At 52.1% G+C, this 15,484-nt stretch overlaps 5 protein-coding genes across 5 annotated transcripts; 2 read left to right on the forward strand and 3 right to left on the reverse strand.

Annotated features, from left to right (window-relative positions):
* Window positions 1-246: 246 nt before the first annotated feature.
* Window positions 247-2,744, forward strand: HD553DRAFT_350687 (uncharacterized protein; the record flags this gene model as incomplete). The annotated part of the gene is made up of 11 exons (XM_046183552.1): window positions 247-381; window positions 470-590; window positions 662-816; window positions 901-943; window positions 1,018-1,164; window positions 1,245-1,636; window positions 1,710-1,815; window positions 1,925-2,093; window positions 2,162-2,223; window positions 2,297-2,303; window positions 2,383-2,744. 11 exons carry the CDS (start codon window positions 247-249, stop codon window positions 2,603-2,605), a joined length of 1,560 nt encoding a protein of 519 aa, XP_046036126.1. The 3' UTR covers window positions 2,606-2,744.
* A 2,146-nt stretch (window positions 2,745-4,890) lies between these two features.
* On the reverse strand, window positions 4,891-6,315 carry HD553DRAFT_51987 (uncharacterized protein). Its single transcript, XM_046184286.1, has 6 exons — window positions 6,105-6,315; window positions 5,852-6,043; window positions 5,719-5,775; window positions 5,514-5,638; window positions 5,274-5,437; window positions 4,891-5,199 (listed from the first exon to the last, which is right to left on the reverse strand). Exons 1-6 carry the CDS (start codon window positions 6,137-6,139, stop codon window positions 4,915-4,917), a joined length of 858 nt encoding a protein of 285 aa, XP_046036127.1. The 5' UTR covers window positions 6,140-6,315; the 3' UTR covers window positions 4,891-4,914.
* A 439-nt stretch (window positions 6,316-6,754) lies between these two features.
* Window positions 6,755-9,403, reverse strand: HD553DRAFT_313048 (maltase). Its single transcript, XM_046180181.1, has 9 exons — window positions 9,252-9,403; window positions 8,961-9,156; window positions 8,750-8,874; window positions 8,429-8,648; window positions 8,215-8,312; window positions 7,920-8,140; window positions 7,816-7,847; window positions 7,590-7,727; window positions 6,755-7,501 (listed from the first exon to the last, which is right to left on the reverse strand). The coding sequence occupies exons 1-9, from the start codon at window positions 9,296-9,298 to the stop codon at window positions 6,782-6,784; spliced, it is 1,797 nt and encodes a 598-aa protein (XP_046036128.1). The 5' UTR covers window positions 9,299-9,403; the 3' UTR covers window positions 6,755-6,781.
* HD553DRAFT_331775 (urea transporter) lies at window positions 9,404-12,147 on the reverse strand. The gene is made up of 7 exons (XM_046182034.1): window positions 11,944-12,147; window positions 11,713-11,860; window positions 11,392-11,627; window positions 10,988-11,322; window positions 10,916-10,919; window positions 10,589-10,864; window positions 9,404-10,529 (listed from the first exon to the last, which is right to left on the reverse strand). The coding sequence occupies exons 1-7, from the start codon at window positions 12,031-12,033 to the stop codon at window positions 9,621-9,623; spliced, it is 1,998 nt and encodes a 665-aa protein (XP_046036129.1). The 5' UTR covers window positions 12,034-12,147; the 3' UTR covers window positions 9,404-9,620.
* A 617-nt stretch (window positions 12,148-12,764) lies between these two features.
* Window positions 12,765-15,430, forward strand: HD553DRAFT_51997 (Acetamidase/Formamidase). The gene is made up of 12 exons (XM_046184287.1): window positions 12,765-13,057; window positions 13,401-13,491; window positions 13,593-13,714; window positions 13,798-13,852; window positions 13,940-14,033; window positions 14,113-14,155; window positions 14,244-14,592; window positions 14,677-14,763; window positions 14,839-14,932; window positions 14,996-15,096; window positions 15,157-15,295; window positions 15,362-15,430. The coding sequence occupies exons 1-12, from the start codon at window positions 12,972-12,974 to the stop codon at window positions 15,370-15,372; spliced, it is 1,272 nt and encodes a 423-aa protein (XP_046036130.1). The 5' UTR covers window positions 12,765-12,971; the 3' UTR covers window positions 15,373-15,430.
* The last annotated feature ends 54 nt before the right edge of the window (window positions 15,431-15,484 follow it).

The raw sequence follows: 15,484 nt of genomic DNA on the forward strand, positions 1-15,484 counted from the left end.
CCTCGGACCGATCGGGCGCGAGGTAGCGATCGCTCCGTGGAACGATAGGGAATGGGCAAGGCATGGTGTGGCGTGCTCTCATTACGTGCTTGTTCTTTGCCCAACTCGCCCGCTGCCGATACATCACCGAACAGTCATATAAGGAACCGCGTTCCAATCCTTTCGTCCCGCTCAATCTTTCGAGTTTCATCAAGTAGTGATAGAGTCGCGCGCGCTTATCACTTATCTCGATCACAACATTCGACAATGGTGTCGTTTTCGTACTCGTATTTGCGGAACAATACGCCGCTCAGATATTACTCCGGTCGACTGTTAATAGCGAGCTTGTTGCTTACGCTCAGCTCAGGCAACTATGCTTTCGACAATCAAGCTTTCGGGCAGGTGAGTAATGCTCATTCGATCTCACTCGAGGCGATCCTTATCGCATACAGTAAGCAGTCATCCTGATGCAGCAACCTTACCTTCACAGACACAAGCCATGGTACCCTTCCTGAGGCGGTTCGGCGAGCTCGGAGCCAACGGCAAATACGCCCTACCTGCAGACTTCCTATCTTATTCGAATGCTTTCCCTTTTACCGTACAATTTTGTGGTGGGTCCGCCATCGTCATAAAATCAGAGAACTCCATGTTGACGCTGATATAAGTTCGACCCGGTTTACAGGGATCATCTTCGGTAGTTTCATCTCGGAAAGGTATGGTCGCCGAATGACCATCTTCGTCATGTCAATCTGGGCGCTATGCTGCGTTCCTATCATCCTCACTTCTCAAGGAAGGAGCCAGTTCTTGGCTGCCAGGTGTTTGAACTCTCTTTACATCGTGAGTGTCTACTCGCATCTTCCCCTCGAAACCGCGGGAATGAGTTTGACTATTGACAACGTCCTACATGCTTTCGATTCGCAGGGCATGGAGATGTCGACTATTCCCGTGTTCCAGGGAGAACTCGGTGAGTGCACTGTTCGGACGGATCTTCATCCGATGTTACGTCGAAGATCATCTAACAGCGCTCACATTTCACAGTCCCCGGCCCTGTCAGAGGTCTAGCTGTGGCTAGTTACCAGATGTCTTTTTCGGTCGGGGGTTTCATCATCTCGGGCATCTGCAACCGGACGTCGAGGATCAATAATGATTGGGCATGGAGAATTCCCTTCTTGTGTTTTATCGTCGGTTAGTCTCTCGTTCGACGGGTTCGATAGCTACTTACAAAGCTGATTGCGTGTTTCTGCCTTGAATTTTGTTCCGTGTAGTCCCGAGCGTCGTCGCCTCTCTGATCTGGTTCCAACCAGAATCCCCTCGATGGTTGCTCAGCAAAGGACGAACGGAAGAAGCTCGCGTGTCTCTGAGGAGATTGCGTAGAGGCAATGACGAGGAGGTAGAAGTCGAATTGCAAACCATCATAGAAGCTCTCGAAAAAGAACGAGCCGCACAACGTGGAGCCAATGCCACGTACTGGGACATCTTCAAGGGGACCAATGCGAAGAGGACCATGATTTCCGTCCTGACCGGTTTCTTCCAGCAAGCTACGGGACAGGTTTTCTCTAGTCTCTACGGGCCTTTCATCGTCTCGCAACTCGGCGCCATGCCCACTTTCACCTTCACATTGGTGAACACCGCTTTAGGCTTTGTAGCTCAACTCTTCGTGAGTTGTCTTGATCGGTCTTCACTCAGGTAACAGCTCACCAAAGCCGGTGCCGCTCAAATGATCCCGATAGACCTTGCTCTTCAACGATAAGATCGGAAGGCGAACGATCATGCTTGTTGGTGTCACTATTCAAGGAATCTCCATGTTCATCATCGCGGCCACCGGAAGTCTGAGCAGTCAGTATTGATAGTCTGCAAGTTTTCATGCGGGACCTAGCATAGAGCACTGATAAGTTATACCGGTGACCATATCTCATTCTGCTGTTCTTTACCTATATACCAACAGGCCAAACCGCTGCGATCAAATCCACGACCTTGACGTTCATTATTATCTATGGTATCGGGTTCAGCGGAGGCTGGGCGCCGCTATCTTACGTCGTCATGGGCGAAGTTCCACAACAGACTTTGAGACAAATGACCACCAGGACGGCTTTCGGGGTCACTCAAATCACTCAGTCAGTCGCTATAGTAGTTCTAAGTACAAGCTAAAGCTGACACCCCTCTTCTGCGCCTGTATTCACAGATTTGCCACCTTTCTCGTTGCCTTATTTACTTTACGCTCCATATGCAAACCTGGGAATGAAGGTCGGCTTTATCTTCGCGCCATTCTGCGTTCTGGCCCTGGTCTGGGGATACTTATTCATCCCTGAATGTAAAGGCTTGAAGTGAGTCGCCAATTTGCCACTCGCTCTATCTCCAAGGATTTTACTGATCTCTGATCTGGCGCACTTCGTTCAACAACAGCCTGGAGCAGATCGATGAAATGTTCGAACAGGGCGTTACAGCCAGAAAATCGGCGAAATGGAGCGCTCAGAAACGACTCGAACAGGCCAACACATCTTCCGGCTACGACGAAACCCTCGAAGCGGGTTCGATCCCGATGGGTACAAAGTCGGCCGATGAAGACATCAACATGGACACAAAGGAGTCAGGCGTTCTACATCTTGAGAACAGGGATGCCAAATGAATGATGACTAGGATTGGCGCTACCGGACCGTCGAGTCGGATGATTGCGTAAAGGGTCATGATGTATCGATCATTGAGACAGGAGTCAAGCTCGTGATTGAGAATTGAAATTGATGGCGGAAATGTTTGTATGATCGAGCTGTGATTGTGTCGCAATTCTTCGTCATTTTATCAATGAGGCAATCGCAATGAGATGGTCATAATTGAGGGCGAGTCTGTTACAAGCGCCGTGTTGCCGTTTGCGGCCTGAGCTGAGTGCCGTGATCACGGGTCCGAGGGCATCGAAGCAAGGTCGCTCCGCGGAGCGGGGGTGAGAGTCTGGGATATAAGGTCCACTCGGTACCAACAATTCAAGAACACACAGGCTGTTTCGTACATAATGCAGAGACGATGCTACTCCCCGCCTTCAGGGAGATTACGAGGCTACTCCGACACAATCCTCCTGTACAACGGTTGAAAATATGCTCAACCAAAACGATTTCATAGATATAGAAAAGCTGGTAAGCGATATGATTGTGCATACGACTTGTATATTGTGATTCGTCTGCTAACAGCGCAATCGACGCTATCGTAGGGCGCATCCGTTCGTATCTGGTAAGCTGTATTCGACCAAGCTTTGACGAACATCTTCTGATTCTATGGACTGAAAACCTTCCGAGCGTCCAGTCGCATCGGGGCTACGGTCGTCAGCTGGAAAGCCTCTTCAAAAGACTGTGAGACTCGCAATCAAGAGAGGTTGTTCGTATCTCAAAGTCAGTGAGCTCCAAGGCAACGCCACACTTAATCTGCCGCCATGATAGAGCACGATGTTCAAATCACTGAGCCAGAGTGTCTTTTTCGCCGAATCGTAGACGCATGCTTCGACGGATCCCGAGCTGTAAGCTGACGGAGCGAAGCGTGCTTTTTCTCTTCCGATGCTAAACTCCATCGATCGCACTCGACCTCGCGCAACCCCTTGAAGATTCGTGGTGGCAGTCCGATATCGTTTCCGATTCAGGCCAAGTTCCGACATCCGGATCATGCAAACTTGGTGCGCCATATGACCTCTACGATTCCATTACGTGTCAGGCCAATCACGTGTTTAACTCCCTAAATTCCTGATGTTTCTCATGATTCGATAGCCCTTCCATGGATTCGGTAAGCGGATGAGCGCAGCAGCCGATTACCTATGATACATTTCACGAGATAGGCTCATGTGAACCTTGCCTCACCGATTGCTGATACTGTAGCCAACGTCTCGCGATGGGACGTCGTCGACTTTCCAGTAGAGGACGAGCAGAGCATAGCTATCCGCCTAAGTGAGTATACGGAAGCGGACGAACGTCTTGGGCTGTTGATCAAAGAGTGACAAGACCGTCATCTAGCTTTATCTTCCAGCCCGAGAATTTGTTCCGTTTTCCCTTGCCCATTTAGGCTTGTTCTCACTGTCCGCCTCACAAGACATACGTTGTCATCAACTTTGTCGGTCGAAAATCCTACAAGCGCGTTGAGGGCTTTCCAGTTCAATGCCCTGTTTCACAACTGTATGTAGACTTGTCCTAGCTCTACTCGTACTGGCATTACCTGGATACGTCGTTGACAGACAATTGCGCTCGCTCCAACAATCACAGATTTCTGGGTTCCTAGCCTTGCAAACGCCAATGTCGTTTCTCTCGAGGGTCTACACTACCAGAATGGCCCGGAACTCGATGCCAACGATTTTGTGCAGACAGACAGCGCTGTGCATGTTAAATCTGGCTTGGCCTCGAGGTATAGCATACCGGCAGCTTATACAGACGACACGTTCACATGCACGTTGCGCTATGGTGATACTCTGGAACAAGGCGGTATTCGTTTGACATGCAAGGGCTTCCGGAATATCGTGTAGGTCCAAGTTGCGTTCCATTGACTCTTGAGCGTTTGATGATATCTAAAGATCTTGATGCCACGGTTTCTCTAGCCATTGGAATCCCACAGATCAAGGGGCATCGGCCTTTGGCGTTCTGCAAGACGATGAGTGGTGAGTCCGCGAGTTTAACCTCCGGATATTGTGACCTAGTATTGAACGCGACTCGGCATCGTAAAGGAACAACTTTATTTGCCTCGAGCCTGGAACGGTGACTAGCTTTATCAAACTTGCTCCGGGCAACACGTTTGAGGCTGAGCAGATTCTCGAGGCATTGTGAACGTAGCTCAGGGCCTGTGATGAATGACTTGGTTCGAAGGAAACAAGTCTTCCATATGTCCTGACCCGCCTTTGTATCCTCTCATTCTCTCGACGGGATGCTGGAGACGTATTGATTTCTATGCCTCGTTCGTTGTACAATCCCGTTATTCATCTGCACTAGCTTGGGACTTTGCCACAGCGATAATCGCGGTCATACAAAGCTTCACAAGTATGGCTGTGGCAATGGCCCAACCCTTCCCTGCATGCCGATGCAAAGCGGCTCCTAAAAATGAACCGCTTATGATCGAGAACACATAGATCGTCCTCCGGTTCCGCGCCGAAGCTCTCGGGTCACTCCAACGTCGAAACAGATGTGGATCCGTTATGTAATCGACTAGAGGAGATGATAACATGGCAGTCGGTATCTCGGGACATCCTACATGTCGTGCCTATGTACCGGTGCTCACAATCATCTCTTCAGCTACGGTAATCGATGCAGGAGGTTTGACCGGGAGGTACTTACCATTGCGACCTGAACACCGGCGGAACATGCGAAGCACATCATCATGACCCATTGATGAGGACCGATCATGAAGTCTCGTAACCAAAAGCTCGGGATCAGACAGCCTAAAAGGATGATGTTCTGGAGACAGTTGGATAGCAGTAACCACCAGCGGGTCCGATGGCCTGGGTAGTCAGAATCATTGATCTTTGCGTTGGCAACGTATTCCGTGTTCCAGTTTCACCCCAAGCGTGAACCCACCGACCCTATGTCCGATATTGCCTGCTATAAAGGCGGACACCACAAAGCTTGCCAAAGAGACTCCGGTTAACTGAAGCGTCACTGGGATCGTGTTGAATGCCGCCAGTGTGACCAATATCGTATTCCTGTGATCAGAAAAGCAGCACGTCATTCGCTTAGTTCAAGTCGTAAGTGAAGGGTAGACGAAAGAGGGATATTTGCTAACCCAGTCTGATTACTTGCGAAAGTCCCAAAGTCCGCATATGTCGTTGCGTCCAATACTCTGTCAGATTAGATCATACCGAAATTTGTTCAGCCTTCTTATCTATATGTACGCGAAACCTAGCCACGGCGATTACCCTGTGGCAAACGACTGCAGATAGAGAGGGTACTGCATTGAGGCGGGCGCCAGTACGGCGGAAAGGTAAGAACTGATACCGATATTGCCATCGCATATCATGTGCTCTGATCGCCCGTCTTTCTCCGAATCGATCCCTGTCATCGGAAGATGACAAGTTCCGGCTTCGCCACGGGAGAGCTCAGTTGAGAGCCTGTACACGTCGAGTTGGCGTTAGCTGCCCGATCGAACAGTTAATCTTTCACCACCCTCACCCGGCATCTCCCAGCTTGTCGATCTTCGTTGCCATAGCGAGGTTGCGAATTTCTGTGCCGTCGATCAGTCCACTGCCGATCGATGTTTCGATGATATATGGTAGGGTGGTTTGGGTGAGGGGAGCGTGAGGCGCGGCTTCAAGTTAAAGATGCGTATCCCTGTGACCTTCTTCGCTGACCTTTTCGGTTCGAATCGATTCATCTCGAATCCGATCTATCCACACCATATCGTCGTCGAGCAGCGGTTGGACTACTATCGAGCATCAAGAGCTATTCCGATAACGCCTCGAGTGGAGACACAGAGTCGCTCCGATACCCCGCGGAACGATAGGCGAGAAGCGAGAGGCGACATTCCGAAACAATTGGCCTTCGCGCCGCGACGGGCGCATCACCTGATCGATTATCGAGATGCAAAGATTCGGAATGCGGAGCTTTCTATTCAGTGCCGACGAGACGGTCATGCGCTCACTGCTACTCCGAGCATATAACCTGGCTCACCTTGGTAAGCGATATGAAGCACTTCGCTGCTGGTGGCCGACTTGTGGGCAGGTCCTGAGCGAAAGGAGCGCGAGGTGCCAATGCGCGCGTACCGCAAGAAATCGGTCGACAACCGAGATCATACACATGCAGCAGCCTGACCCTACGTTACCCGGCAGACGTCAATGATCCATCGATGGTCACGCATTGCAAAAGTACAATCGGCCCTCAAACGGCTCTAGTACATCCTCATCGGACCCCTCATGAGTCGACATCGTCAACTCTGGATTGCCCTTCATCCTTGCTCGTGGCATTTTGAATTCCAGACGCCGTGGTGTAAAGTTGAGTACGACTAGTGCCTGCTCGCCTGTCTCCTCTTCTGTGTCCTTGATCCAGATCATAGTTTCGTCGTCGTGCTCATCGAGCATGGTGAACCTGCCATAGGAGAACAAATCGGGATGTCGCTTGCGAATAGCGACGAGTTGTTTATAGAAGGAGAGTACGCTCGCCGGGTCGTTCAACTGAGTCTCGACGTTAATCGATGTGTAACACGGGTTCATCTTTTGCCAAGGCGAAGCTTTCGCACCCGTGAATCCACCATTAGCTCCACCCGTCCACTGCATGGGCATCCGAGCGTGATCCCGAGCGTTCAGCTGCAGGCCCTCTCGAGCTCTTTGTATTGTGGCTGGATCGTCCTTGTACGTCTGATTGATCCAAGCCCACCAGTTGATGCTCTCCGTGTCCATATAGTCTTCGATCGGATAAGTCAAGGGCGCATTGATGATCCCGAGCTCCTCGCCTTGGTAGATGAATGGCGTGCCCGACTGTGTCAAGAGGTAGAGAGCCAACAGTTTGCCGGATGCGACTCGATGTTCCGGGGCATCCGAAGCGTATCGGGTGACACTCCGTCCGCGATCGTGCTGCAGCGTTCCAAATCAGGGATCCAGTCTCTCGATCAGTAAGACTTCTTCGCTAGGCACTAGTAAGTGATGCGGCCTCGACACCCACATTCTCGAGATAATTGGTATTCCAACAATCCCCTCCATCCATGACTCGCTGATACTCTACGACGTGCTGTTTCCATTCGGGCAGCGACCACGGTCTTGCGAAATGTGCGTGGTCCCGACCGGCGTCAAGGAGGGCGATCTAGAGATATAGAGAGCAGGGAATAGGCGTTAGTGACGAACATCATAGCGACGGTAGTAACATATCAGCTTGCAGTGGGAGTACTCACGTCGAATAGGAATAGCATAGACAAACGGTTCTCTGCGTCGACGAAAAGGCGATCAGCATAAGATCAGCAGTCCCACGAAAAGCATCATCGCAACCCCCGCTCACCTCGCGCCGAAACCAAAGACCTCAACCGTTCTCCTCCTCCTGGTACGGCCGCTTCTCCGATGGTGACGATATCCCCATACCCGCTCATACTCTCGCTAACCATCTCCGAGACAAACTCTAGCAACCTGGGTCCGAAGCCTACCAGGTCGTCCGGTCGCTGCCATTCTACCGATGGGTTGGTCACGGGTGCGTCAGGAAAGTCGAGATGTTTCGAGTACAACCTGTCAAATACCGGAAGACGAGTCAGGTCCAAGGACGTGGAAGGAGTGGGTTGATGTCGATCCTTGGGGCTTACACGACGGTATCGATCCTGAACCCGTCGATACCCCGGTCGAGCCAGAACCGAATCGCTTCGTCGTAGATCGCCTGCCGACATTCCTTGTTTTCCCAGTTCTATGTGGGGATCGTCGAGGCAAGAAGAGCAAAAAAAAACACGGTATGTCAGCCGGGAGAGATTTACATCATAAAGCCCACTAGCTTGATCCGTTAGATGGTATCGAAGCACTCACGAAGTCCGCCTGTGTCTTGTCAAACAGATGAAGGTAATACTCTTGCGTACCCTCGTCCCATTCCCATACGCTTCCTCCGAACGCTGCGGCCCAGTTATTCGGCGGGATCGGCCGTCCTTGTTCGTCAAAGCCTTTAGGAGGTCTCCAGATGAAATAGTCTCGTTTCGGATTGTTTACAGACGATCGAGCTTCTTGGAACCATGCGTGGTCGGTGGAACAGCTGTGGAGTTGAGGGAGGAGAAGGTTGGGTCGGTCGGTTTGTCGACGGGAACATACACGATACAGCCGAGCTGTTTTTCTTTTCTGGTTCGGCCGGCTTACTGGTTGATAACGAGGTCAAAGACGATCTTCATCCCCCTCGCATGTGTCTCTTTGATCAACCGGTCGCAGTCCTCCAACGTGCCGTATTTGGAGTTGACGTTCTGGTAATTGGAGATGTCGTATCCCTGATCAAGAGTCCAGCAGGCGAACGTGGTCAGCCTCCGTGAAGGGTTATCACAGCAGGATCTAGTAGAGGCAGATTTATCATTACCATATCTCTCTCCGGGCTCTCATAGTGAGGAGATACCCAGATCGCATCGACGCCGAGATCATGTTGAAGATAATCAAGGGACGAGATGATGCCCTCAAAGTTCCCGATGCCCTGGTAAGCGTAAGAATCGGGAGATACCCCTTTCGGAGGAGTCTCTCGGAAAGATGCCGGATAGATCTGATAAAAGACTGCTTCTCTGTGGTTGTTTCGAAGGGATTCAAGATTTACACGGGCCACAGGTCAGCTCGACCACGCGAAATAGGGGTAAGATGTGTACACGCTCCGACTTGCTTCCACCACTTGCGTTCGTGTTTGGGGACTGGCTCGTCGCTAGACATCTTGGATCATATAATACGGTGATCACTGATTCCTCATGCAGGTCGATGCGTTTGACCCTGGCTCGGAATCTGCTTCGGCGTTGATCGTTATTATACCACGAACACATACAACTCACGTGCACCTATCTCAGTTGACAATGTCGATTCGCCATCGATCTCCCGAAGACTGTCCGGATCATTCGTCGCCCTTGACGGCCTTGCGTATCGTGCCAGCTCATAATCAACATCGTGGATCCTTGGAACTTGGTCTATGTTTCATTGTTGTTGCTCGAATACCTATATTAACCCTCTACATCTATCTAAAATCACAAGACAGCCCCACTTAAAACTGGGAAGCGGGAGGCTTGCCAGTCAAGTCCCGCCCGATCCCTCTAAAGACACCTCCGAGCGCAGACCGTGACTCCCACAACGGGTAGAGGATGATGGCGATTCCAGCGGCGAACGACCAGGCCAGGGTGATCACGATCCAGCCTACGAATCCCTTTTCCGACCAGATGTAGCTCGAGCCGAATAATGGCATGGGCACGATGATCAGGAGGATCAGGCTGAGGATGACGGAGGACCAGGTGGCCAGCCTGAGCGCCTTGTTCAGGCCGACGTAGTCCAGCTCGGGAATGTCACCCGATGAAGAAGAAGCTTCTTGAGGGCCGCCCTCGTTGTCGTCGTTGTCACCGACGGCTTGAATTCGGGTCGAAGAGGTCGGCGCCTTCTCGTCGATATCCTTGTCGTCCCCTCCAGCGTATTCGAGCGGGGTCTGAGGTTGATCCTCGACTGGCGCAGCGATAGGCGCAAAGTTCATGGCACGAGTGATATCAAAGTCAAAGTTATCGGGGGAGATCAAGGACCAGACGATGCTGACGACGGCGCCGGTGACCAGAGCGCCAATGTTCCCAGCCAACAAAGGATAGTCTTGGCCCGTCGTGGTAATGTTGATGACCCCATCGTTCAGCTTGGCCGTGGTGACCAGCCAAGCGATCAGCCCGACTGCCAGTCCACCGACGGCCCCCACACAGCAACCCCACTTGTTGGCCTTTTTCCACGAGGTGGCGATGGCCACTGGTACGACGCCCGATCCGATGAGGGTCCCCATCAAGGTGTAGAGCCAACCCATGCTGATTCCAATATAGAAGAAGATCAACCCGAGCAAGCCCATGACGACCGAAGTGATTACGACGGTGAGGTGAGAACATCGCATGAGTTGCTTTTCGGTGGCGCGGCCCTTAAGAGCGTACTGCAGAGACGACCAAGTCGGTCAATGAGAATGAGAAACAACAATCATGTCGCACTCACTCGTTGATAGATATCGTGTGTGACCAACGACGAGACCGCCACCAGCTCTGCCGAAGTCGCCGACGTCACCGCCAGGAAGAGTAACAACAACATGGCCACCGCACCTCCCTTGCCCAAGAGCGCCGCTGCAGCTTGAGGCGCTGGTAACCCAGCAGAGATCTGAGCTGGGGTCAGGTCGAGTCCGAGCGCTCGTGCAGAGAGACCGAGGGTGGTAGCCAAGGTCAAGGGGATCGATAACCAGGCCATGCCTCCGATAAGGTAGCCTTTGACGGCGGTCTCGGGTTTCGAAGCGACGGCTCGTTACCAGTAAGCTTGATCGAGAAAGACGGTCCTGAATAATAGGGAGAAACAAGTCAGTAGGAGGATTAATCAACGGCGACCGGGACGTCAGTTACTCACCCGCAGTTCCCCACCAAGTTGAGCACTCCAAAGATCAACGCGCTCTCGCTCCTGAACGTCAGGTACGACCCGTCCTTGTTGTGCTCGACCGGGTTCTTGACAGCGGCAGCGGTGAGCAACTCGTACATCTTGTGTGGCGATCCGATCTGATCCGAAGTGACGTAGACGGTCAGGGTGAAGAGCCAGATGAGGATAAACAGCGCGGCGGTGTGTGACCAGTCGGCAAAGAGGGTGGCTCGCATTCCGCCGACGACGACGTAAAAGGAGACGAGGATGGGGATGAGAAAGACGGCGGCTTGGGTAGGCATGCCGGTGAGGTCGTTGACAGTGGCGGACTGCGAAAGCGACACGAATCTAGCCATCAGCCACAGACCTTGATGAGACCAGCGCAGGGCGAGACTCACCCCGCCCAGAACCAACATGGTCGAGACGATCACATTCGCCAAGAATCCAAAGAAGAGGAACACCAAATGCGCCCCGGTGCCCCATCGAGCGCCGATGATCTCCAAGAACGTATGCGCGTTGGGAGCCTTCATCTTCAAGTTGGAAGCCAGGATGGCGAACAGGAGAATCTGGACGGTGGCCCCAGCTGCGTAGGCATAAGGTCCTGCGATTCCGAACCGGAAACCGACGGCCGAGCCTACAAGGAAAACGATGCACAATTAAAGAAGCGTAAACATCCGCTCTTCCTCTAGTGGTGACGAAAAAGGATATTGTGGACTCACTCTGCAGCAACGTCGCAGCCCATGTCCATGCCGAAACGATTCCCACGGCGATAAGACCCGGCTTGATGCTCTTTTCCGCTGACAAGAACTCTTCCGTCTTGTTCGGGTCGAAGGAGGTGTATCGTTTCTGGATATAGGTGATCAAGACCTGCCGGAAAATCATGCCAAGGGTCAAGTCAAATCAGCGCTTTCTGTTCGAGACAGTCGTACTTTAACGATGGAGAGACTCACCATGATCAGGCTGAAAGCCAGACCTAGGCCGATGACGATCCCATATCCGACGCCTTGAGACAGGACATGATGCGCTTGAGTATCCGACATGGTGCGCGTGTACGGTAACGCAGACGTCGATACTTGAATGAATCGTCGATGCTGCCCTGATAAAGCTGAAGTGAAGAAGTTGGAATCAGAGTCCTTTGACGGGTCGAATTTGATTCTTTGAAGTGAGCTTACAAGCAATCTGATTGTTCTTATACCTCGCTGCTTGACGTTCGGCGAGATATGAACGCTATCTGATGTCTGTCAAGCGGACCCTTCGAACGGGATGACGATCCATCCGACCCGTCCCTTTCCGCCATGAACCAATAATGTATAACCCTGATTTGATCCTCTTCCATCGTCTGTGCGCTAACTCGAGGACTTTGAACGAGGGTTCCGGATATACCTGCCTGTTGTTCGTACAGCAATCCGTGAAATCGGAATCGGATCTGGTCTTGCGTTATCAGCACTCTGCTGTCGAGATTGTCATGTCCTTATCGCGCGCCTATCTTCTTGGTTTCAAGGCACGCGGTCCACTTGTTCTCAACGCCGATCCACCCGAAAATGGTTTCCTCCGAGAAATATGACTGGGCTATTCGGGTGATTCTAGGGGTTGAGGTTCGTAACGATAGCATACTAGACGAGCGAGGCTAGCGTGTTGGACCTTGAGGACAAGGTCGAGCTGAATTTGGATGCGATACTGTAATGTTCCGGTTCTGCGCCTTATCTCGATATGAACATCGGTCTCGGCCGTCGGATCTATCGACTTCTATCCCGTATTCTATACGGCCGTTGGTCGTTTGCAGGATTATCGACTGTCTCCTATGATAGCGTTCCAGAGGGAACAGGCCAGAGGCCATAGGGGATTGACCATCTCGACAACACAGGCCATATAGTGCTTGAGCGTATTAGGGCAACAGCATCCGGAACCCCCTATTGGCAGCAGAATCGCTTTTCGCAACTTGTAACCGCAGCTCTCCGTCCATCACCGCATCGACTTTATGCGATCAACAATAATGTCGAAAGAAATCCCTACGATCGTCAAGGTAGACCCCAAGAAAGGAGCGATCGGCCAGCAGGGTTTACAGTGAGTCGGCTCGGTTCTCCTATAATCAAGCCGTTCGGCCAGGCGTTATCCTCCCAGCGGTGTCCTTGTTCGTCGGATGGTCGCTTCCCTGTCACACGAACGATGAAGTTGGGAAATGAGAGACACGCAGTTAGCGAGCAAATCGGCAAGTCAATCCACCTGCCTACCTTGATCGATCAAACAATCATCCAGCACTATCAGAGCTCAGATTCTCCGCGAGCGGTAGATCATCACTGAACCCTTGGACCCAGACGACCCCTATCTCATTGCGATTGTCCTGCTATACTTTCGCTTCTTGCTGAATCCCGTGATGGCCTGCGGCTTTCCCTTGATACCTCCGTAGCAACCGATGGCACCCTCTCGTCCCCGCATTCGCGACCGTCGAACCGGGCCAGGTCTTCCGGATGGAATGCGCCGAATGGACAGGCGGACAGGTCAGTTGTGGTCTCACCTTCTGACAAAGAGACGGTTCTTGGTCTGGATATGATTGTCTGACTCTGTTTGATATCCTTGATGCGATACCTAACTCATGTAGGTACTGAACACGGACAATGCCGATGATATCAAGAACCTCGACCTCTCCCAGATCCACTACCTCTCGGGACCCATCGCTGTCAAGGGAGCGAAACCCGGTGATGCGCTCGTAGTCGATATCCTGTACGTCCGATCGACCTTTGCCTCAATCACGGACGTTGAAGAGATACTTACTAGCTTCTCGATGGACTGATTCCGTATGATAGCGATGTGACACCATTTCCGGACCATTCGTGGGGATACAGCGGGATCTTCGAAAAGGTAAGCTCAACCAGCCACTGTTCTCGCCCGGAGTCGCACTACCTTGAAGGAAAAGGCTGACCGGTATCTCGCTTTTCAATTGGATAGGACAATGGAGCAGGACTGTTCGCACAGGAGATGGATTCGAAGGCTGCCAAGGCGATTTGGGACTTTGAAGGGATCTACGCGACCAGCCGACACAGTGAGCCCGGGGATTGTGCTGGAATGATGGTGAATAGTGGGTGTCGCTGACTGTCTTTTCTCTGATCGCACGGCTATAGTCCCCGGTGTCAGGTTTGCAGGAGTGTCGCATCCTGGTCTGATGTGAGTTGGCCGACGCGGCCCGCAGATAACATACATATATACATACAGATCGGTCTGACCACTAGAACGGTTCGCTCATCTTCCTCAGCGGAACAGCCCCCTCGCAAGAACTCCTCGACACCTGGAACAAACGCGAAGCCGCCCTAGAATCTACCAACCTCGACAAATGCTGCCCTAAAGCCCACCTCCCGCTCGCCAAGGGTACCTACGTCGGTTCCTCCTCCGACCTCTCCTCTGAGATGTACGACAAGATCGCCGCCGAAGGGGCCCGTACGATCCCGCCCAGAGAACACGGTGGGAACTGTGATATCAAGAACCTCTCTAGGGGTAGTCGGTGTTACTTTCCCGTCTATGTGGACGAGGCCAAGTTGTCCCTCGGCGATCTGCACTTCAGTCAGGGGGACGGCGAGTTGACTTTTTGCGGAGCGATCGAGATGGTGCGTCCGCCATCTCAGAGAGCGCAGTGTGGGGGCGTGTGGGGCAAAAGCTGATCGACTTCAACGTTGATATTCTACGTAAAGGCCGGGATCATCACCCTCAAATGCGACATTATCAAGGGCGGAGTCGAAAAGTTTGCCTTGAAGCAACCGATCTTTGTACCGGGACCCGTGAGTCGCTAATAAAACAAAACAAAAACGAACGAACGAACGAGGCGCCTGTACTGATCGGATAGGCTTGTACAGATGGACCCGATGTATTCCCAGAAACTGGTCTTCGAGGGCATTTCGGTCGACGTGAACGGCGATGGATCTCAGCATCACCTAGATGCCACTGTCGGTAAGTCAAAGCGGGGTCGAATGCACTTGTCAGAATTTGGTGTTAATCGCCCGTTCTCCTCAGCTTTCAAGCAGGCGACGTACAGGACACTTGACTACCTCATGCTGCTAGGGTATACTCGAGAACAGGCGCTCTTGTTCCTGACCGCTGCACCGATCGATTGCGTGAGTCACCAAGGCTCGTACATAAGTATAGATAAACTAATCCAACAATCACTCTGCCAGCACGTCGCCTCCCTAGTCGACACTCCGAACGCCTGCGTGACAATGGCCATCCCGGTGGCCATCTTTGACCGAGACATCATGCCTAACCCCGAGGGTCTCGAGAAGCGGGACTACGGGCAATGTGCCATTCGTTCGGATGGTGAGTTCGTCTCGGTGAGGGAGAGCCAGAAATTGAGGAGCTGAATGAGGCTTGCTCTGCCGACAGGGGTCATCTAAGGGAACCTACAATTGAAACTGATCCAAAAGAGGGTTTCGGATATGTACGTATATCATTATACATCTGCCTGTCTATATGCCTGTATACAATCGGGGCTCGCCTCTATACAAT

This window comes from Filobasidium floriforme, assembly GCF_021052385.1.
Source record: "Filobasidium floriforme strain CBS 6241 chromosome Unknown HD553scaffold_13, whole genome shotgun sequence".
Classification (NCBI taxonomy): Eukaryota; Fungi; Basidiomycota; class Tremellomycetes; order Filobasidiales; family Filobasidiaceae; genus Filobasidium; species Filobasidium floriforme.

Excerpts from the sequence above, each read along its gene's own strand:
- HD553DRAFT_313048 (XM_046180181.1), bottom strand. The coding sequence starts at position 9,298 with ATGTCTAGCGACGAGCCAGTCCCCAAACACGAACGCAAGTGGTGGAA. Across the intron at positions 8,141-8,214 it reads TTCAGGATCGATACCGTCGT|GTTGTACTCGAAACATCTCG; the intron begins GTAAGCCCCAAG and ends GGTATTTGACAG. Across the intron at positions 7,848-7,919 it reads GTCTTTGGTTTCGGCGCGAG|AGAACCGTTTGTCTATGCTA; the intron begins GTGAGCGGGGGT and ends TCGTCGACGCAG.
- HD553DRAFT_331775 (XM_046182034.1), bottom strand. The coding sequence starts at position 12,033 with ATGTCGGATACTCAAGCGCATCATGTCCTGTCTCAAGGCGTCGGATAT. Across the intron at positions 11,628-11,712 it reads GGCTGCGACGTTGCTGCAGA|GCTCGGCCGTCGGTTTCCGG; the intron begins GTGAGTCCACAA and ends TTTTCCTTGTAG. Across the intron at positions 11,323-11,391 it reads CCATGTTGGTTCTGGGCGGG|TCCGCCACTGTCAACGACCT; the intron begins GTGAGTCTCGCC and ends TCGCTTTCGCAG.
- HD553DRAFT_51997 (XM_046184287.1), top strand. The coding sequence starts at position 12,972 with ATGCGATCAACAATAATGTCGAAAGAAATCCCTACGATCGTCAAGGTA. Across the intron at positions 13,853-13,939 it reads ACAGCGGGATCTTCGAAAAG|GACAATGGAGCAGGACTGTT; the intron begins GTAAGCTCAACC and ends TCAATTGGATAG. Across the intron at positions 15,097-15,156 it reads CCGCTGCACCGATCGATTGC|CACGTCGCCTCCCTAGTCGA; the intron begins GTGAGTCACCAA and ends TCACTCTGCCAG.
- HD553DRAFT_51987 (XM_046184286.1), bottom strand. The coding sequence starts at position 6,139 with ATGGCAACGAAGATCGACAAGCTGGGAGATGCCGG. Across the intron at positions 6,044-6,104 it reads GACAAGCTGGGAGATGCCGG|GCTCTCAACTGAGCTCTCCC; the intron begins GTGAGGGTGGTG and ends CGACGTGTACAG. Across the intron at positions 5,776-5,851 it reads CTGCAGTCGTTTGCCACAGG|AGTATTGGACGCAACGACAT; the intron begins GTAATCGCCGTG and ends CTAATCTGACAG.